Source organism: Anneissia japonica, unplaced genomic scaffold (genome assembly GCF_011630105.1).
Source record: "Anneissia japonica isolate Jap-2015-1 unplaced genomic scaffold, ASM1163010v1 scaffold6417_len956965_cov193, whole genome shotgun sequence".
In the NCBI taxonomy this organism is placed as follows: domain Eukaryota; kingdom Metazoa; phylum Echinodermata; class Crinoidea; order Comatulida; family Comatulidae; genus Anneissia; species Anneissia japonica.
Window position 1 is genome coordinate 191,218 of NW_022713977.1, and position 6,213 is coordinate 197,430.

The following is a 6,213-nucleotide window of genomic DNA, read 5'->3' on the forward strand; positions in this document are numbered from 1 at the left end:
ACGACGAGAGTTGCTGGTACCGGGTTACCGGGTAGCACAGACATGAAGGGACCCTTAGGGGCGAAGAAAGTCATTGATTGAGTTCTTAGTCCACACATCACCAGCGCATTGAGACTTCGGTATAATGTGCTATACTAAATCCCACTACATTACGATGCGACGCTGTCTACTGATAGTCGGTGGCAGTCTGAACGGATTGTTATTAAAAGTGATCTGTTGCACGCGCGTCACGGTGTTGCGTTCTACATAAAATCGAGTCAGCCGACAACCGTTGAGCGCAGCAAGTGCCCAGCTTTACAATCCCACACTGTACATAGGAAAATAGGTGCGCAAAATTGTGATTGCTTAGCTCTAATTATTAGGATAAAATAGGAAAAGGGACTATCAAGTTTTCTGGGGAGTTCTGATTTAGCTCCCCCCACCCCACACCCATGTTGATATACAGTGCGATTACGAACCTGCCCCTGCACTTTGATGCTGATGTGTTCAGAAGACTCTGGCTTCACTTCCTGAAAGACAGAAACATCATTTTTTTATTAGAACATTTGAAGTCAAACATAAACCTGAACTGGAGCCTACAATAGGTACTACTTTTATAGTTTTAAGGGGGCAGTCAATAATTAAGTTAAATAAAATTTTACTTTTAGCTCAATGCACTCGATGTACAGTATAAAGCATCAGGTAAGGGCAAATAGAAAAATTTATTAGATTATCACTCCCGTCCGCGTCAAAAATTCAGGTAAATATTGATGCGGGAATTAAAAAAAAATTTTTTTTTGCCGCATCAATTATTTCAACAGTATAAAATAACAATGCAATTTTGTGACTTCAAAACTATAGAATTAAACCAGTTTTTATACAATATTTACTATTGCAGGCCCGGGTAAAGGCCAAGTATAAACAGTCCCTTCCTCACCGATAAAAACAAATGCGAAATGATTTAATGTACCGATCAGGGCTCGATTTTTTACTAGCCCGGCGTATAATGGCTAGTTTTTAAAAATGGCTCCGGGCTAGTCAACCTACCTTCCTTTTCGCCTGGTGGGCTAGTGAACAAGGCATACAGTACTGCCGGACACTACTGCAATTTTTCATGCGCGCAGGCTCATCGTAGCCTGATAAAAACAATATAAGCAGGCCTACGAAGTGAACCTACGAAGCAAAAGTGTGTATGTCTGTATGTGCAAGAACACCTCTGTACAGTAGCTTATGGAGCTGTTTTTTAAATAAAAAAAAGTACACTTTGATTTGATGGGACTTTCCACTTCAAAGCTGCAGGCAAAAGAGAGTAAAAAACAGAGGAAATGTGGTCTAGCATGACTAGCCTTAATTCGGCAAGGTAGTGATTTCTATAGTTCCATTAGTATTGCATTGCTTTGCCGGTTCTGCTTCAAATTAGGGTTAAAACAAAAACAACGTGATCTTTATCTGTAGCTAGTAGTGTAGAGAGGCCTATGCTATGCACGATGTTCATGGCCAACCCCTTGCCCTAAATAAAGCTATGCGACAGGTTGATTAATCAAAAATAAAGGAATAGACACATACAGTACAAAATGACGATTGTGTGTGGTTTTTTTTATCCTTTACAAGTTGATGCTGTACAAGGCCTAGCTCTTATCCTATCTGCAGTCGACTAAAAATCCCAAATATGTGAACGGCAAAACAACATATTGTATCTACACATGGAGTATTGTATAACCAATGATTGGGCTAGTAAAATAGCCTGTGGGCTAGTGAAATCTACATTAAACTAGCCCAGTTCGGTAGCAAAAAAAGACGAAAAATCGAGCCCTGCCGATTAAAAAAAAAACAAGACAAAAAATAAACTGCCCTCCCTCATCAATTTTTTTTTAAAAAGTGTGATAATTTTTTCTATGTGCCCTACAGTAACTTTGATTTGGATAACTGACCACACCCCTTTCGGCCGGGGGTCCGCTCAAGGGCCCTAGAGTGTAGATGGTGCATTTACTGTAGAGCGTTTTTAGAGCACTTTTATAGGCACCACACGATGCGTGATATCACGAACTTCAATTAGTGTCATTAACCCAGTTCAGCCAAGCGTGTTTTTGTCAACAAAGGCCTTAAGAAAATATTCATATAAAATGCTTTTTGATTGGTTGAGACGTTTTCATCAGGTCAGTCAGGTCACTCAGGGATCGAAGTAGTATACAATTTAGATTTTTTCCGAAATCAGTCAACTTTTATCGAAGTTATCAGCTTTTTTTGGCATCGCAAAACCGACGATCAGCTGTTGTGTACACATTGTCGCGAGGTAAACCATAATGATGGTTAATATTATTAGTAATAATACATTGTTTATGTCTAAATTACCTTACAGTCTGTATATTAAAGCTTATTTTGCAAACTTTTTACATTACAATGTAACGTAAAGCTGAAATTTGATATATTGTACATGGCCTACGCCTTCAATGATGATAGTAAACAAAGCCGATTCGGCGATCATCATCACGTCACATTGTAAATTGCCTGGTTGTTTTTCATGTTATCGACAACAATAAAAAGCTAAATTTATTATTTTGGTTGTTATTAAGTTGATATACAAACTGTGTGATACTCACTAATAATACAGGCTTTGAAATTGGTACGAAAAGACCATTGCAAAAATTGCCGACGTAAATTTGACATTCCTCGGTAGTTTTTGTATTTCAAGTTTCAGCAGGTTTCAGACAGTTTTTTACAAAAATAAAATCTTTCCAAAATTGTGTAAAATTTTTTGTAAAAACAGGAATTTCTATTCCTTTAAAAGCCATTACTAAAGAACACACGATCGAATGGGACGGCAAATAAACGCACATGGGGAATCCCCGAATTGCTTCGCACTTACTCTTGTAAACAGTTAATAAAACTCAAAATTGAACCACGAGCCGGGCCACAAAGCAGGATTGACTTTTGTGTTTATGTATAATTTTACTGCTTTATTAATTAAAGTAATTTAACTTGATACAGTAATGTATTTTCATGATTAAACAATTATTAAATCATTGTGTTAAGCCTGTATTTTATTGTAGGAATAAGATAAATCATCACAACAAAACAAAAAAAAATTTTAATTTCATTCAAACACCTATTCATTAAAATAGGTGATTTAAAACTCGTTTTTCAGAAAAACGCATTATCTAAAAATGAAAGGAAAGCCATCGATATGGTTATTATATAATAATTCTTTATCTATTGTACTTTTATGACACTTTAAAAGTAACTAGGCCTAGCTAGAATGTCACTTTAGAAGGACTTTAAATCGCGGCCGAAACAGATGGCATTCGGCAAGGCAGACATATGCCCCTGGGCATTAGGTTAAGCTAGATTAAATAAGGCCTGCTACCTAGGCTATGTTGTTAATTCCTAGCCTTGCAGTTAATCCCTGAAGCTAGCTAGCCTAGCCTAGCCTAGGCCGCACATAGGCTAGCCTAGCCTAGGCCTAGCCAGGGAGGGGTAGGACCGTAGGCTAGGCCGTCTTGTCTACAGCAAACCCAAGACTAATGCTAGTTTTCGATTTAAAAATTGACTTTTTTTAACTACACTGTGATATACATGTATCATATAATTCATTACATCATACCTTTTTTTCTTCTGACATCCTGATTTTAAGAAAGTTTAATAAATGGGATATTGAAAAAATAACATAAGCCACACACTCGCGCCAAGGCAATGTTTGATAACCGAAAATTAGTTTTCTCTGATCCATTTTGATTGGACAATGTATGTTCAATTTATCGAAGCAAATCTAACACTTTTGTGTAATTCCTATCGTTAACAGCACAAGAACATTTTATTAAATAATTAAACATTTTTTTAAACAAGTAGGTTTATATTATCCACCTTGAATGCTTTGTTAAAATCACAGATTCATGTATTTAAACTATTTGCAATCTAGCCAATCACAATACGTTTTATATAAACACGCTTAAAAAAGTATTCTGGTTCCCGCTTCCATCTCTTTGTTTCGCACGCACTGGTGAGGCTCTATATAAATAAAGATACTGTATCAATTAAAATACAATTTAAAGACCCAAGTTACCTGAAAATAACAACAGATCATAACAAATTTGAAATTAATATGATCAGGTTAATTTACATGTATTTGATACTTTAATTGTGTTTGTTAAATTTGGCGACCCACTCGACAGGGAGTCACAATCTCTTTTTGTTGGGAAGCGAGCCTCCTTTTTGTCTGTAGCCTCCGGTATTATACTTTTGTCTGTCTTTTTTGTATTTTTGATGAGGCGAATAAATGAAATGAAAAACATGCATATTATTAACTTGAGCATACAAAATATGTAGGCCTAATTTGTACCTTGATTTTTATACTGCTGGAAAATGATATAAATAATAATGACGAGCGGCATTAGCCTATCACATTTTAAGTCTGACTATAATTGAGTCAGACTAGGATCTGACCTATTGTGAGTCTGACTAGTTCTAGGCCTATGATCTGACTACTATGAGACGCCAAATTTATCACAATTATTTACTGTATATACTGTAATTCATTATTTAACGTATGATTGAATAGATCACCCATTATTTATATATAATGCATTTACGTCTAAAAGATTATGTAAATAATTGCGTTAACAGTTTCATTATTTAGGCCTATTTCATTATATATAAATAATGAAAGGCTAATCAAACATTATTTATATATTATAATAAGGTTACTGGTTTCATTATAAATAAGGAAGGGGTAACACATCATTATATATAAATAATGAAAAGTAATTTACAATTATTTATCTATAATAAGTTCACTGATTCCATTATATATAAATAATGAAAAGGTAAACAAATCATAAGTAACTTACAATTATTTATATATAATAAGTTTACTGATTTCATTATATATAATTGAAATAACGAATTGACTTCAAACTCATGCTTTTACATTAATTATAGGCTTATATAATAGCTGTCGCGAAACCATTATAATTATGTAGGCCTACTGTATATAATGCTTGGACTTCAAACTTATGTAATGCACACGTGTTATCGTGTCAAGGTCATCATAGTTACCAACCGTCTAGCATTGTGTGGGACGGTCCCGCATTTCAAAGTGATTTTGGATGAAACACGCATTTTGCAGAGAAACACATGATCCAAATTTGTCACGCATTTATAACACAATTCTATGCGTGATAACGATTTACCACAAATTCAGGGGAAAATGTATTCAAAATTGGTTGTATTAAATAAAACTATAAAAACGGTCATGCACTGTAACTTGAGTGATTAGAGAGTACAGTATTTCATTGAAGGCTACTTATTTCACTGACGAGTACTAAAAATTGATCAGTAATGAAATGTTTGTGTAGGTCTACATAGTTCGGGTGCTTAAATTAAACATAGGCCTACATTGAAACTCAAATTGACTTTATATTAATAATACTTTTGCTTATATACCTATATTATCAACAAACACTCCCAGAAATCGTTTAAAAACAGCTTAAAAATGCTCAGATCGTCGAAGGGGTGGAGGGTTCCCCTGCCGCTTGGACCCCCAGCCAACTGGTATAGTCACTCACGCATTTTTATCTCTCATGTTGGTAACTATGAGGTCCGATATATCTAGTTATATATAAATAACCGTTGAGGTCGAGTGCCATTATATATAAAAAATGACATCGTAGGAAGCCATGGTTTATAAATAATTCGTTATGCAAATTACGAAGTAACAAATATTCACCAGTGCTCTAAAGTTACATTTAGGGCCTATTCACCTATCGAAAATGGCACAGCAGGGGATACAGCAGATTATTGAATGCAGTGGTAGCGCCACTGTTTTATTCAAAATGTTTTGGTTTTGGAAGCTGATTTCGACATTAGAAAACATAGCCTACATGAAGTCACATTATAGTAGGTCGATGCCTATCAAATAAGTAATAAAAATTCGCCATAATTCGTCAAATATCCGTGGCTTCTAGGGGAATCCCCCTGGAACACTACCGGGGCCCTAGGCGGCCCACCTGGCCCCCAGCCAAGTAAGGCTCGATTCGCTCCAAGCCCCCACCCCCGTCGGAGCCTTTAGCCCCTCAGATCCTGGCTCCATCACTGATGGACATAGGCGTAGATCCCGGGGGATGGGGGATATATCACCCCCAATATTTGACAAGGGGGATGGTCCATTGTATCATCCCCCCAATATTTTGACTATGTATGGGATAAAATGGAGCTTTACACACTTCAAAAGACTGTCAC

General features: G+C 36.1%; 1 protein-coding gene across 1 annotated transcript in view; it reads right to left on the reverse strand.

The window, feature by feature from the left end:
• Positions 1 to 3,766, reverse strand: part of LOC117108835 (small ubiquitin-related modifier 3-like) — a 9,939-nt gene extending 6,173 nt beyond the window's left edge. The window contains exons 1-2 of the mRNA XM_033250994.1: positions 3,581 to 3,766; positions 459 to 509 (exon numbers count right to left, since the gene is read on the reverse strand). Coding sequence (XP_033106885.1) covers positions 459 to 509; positions 3,581 to 3,706 — 177 coding nt within the window. The 5' untranslated portion in view covers positions 3,707 to 3,766. The remainder of the gene's footprint in view (positions 1 to 458; positions 510 to 3,580) is intronic.
• Positions 3,767 to 6,213: the final 2,447 nt, after the last annotated feature.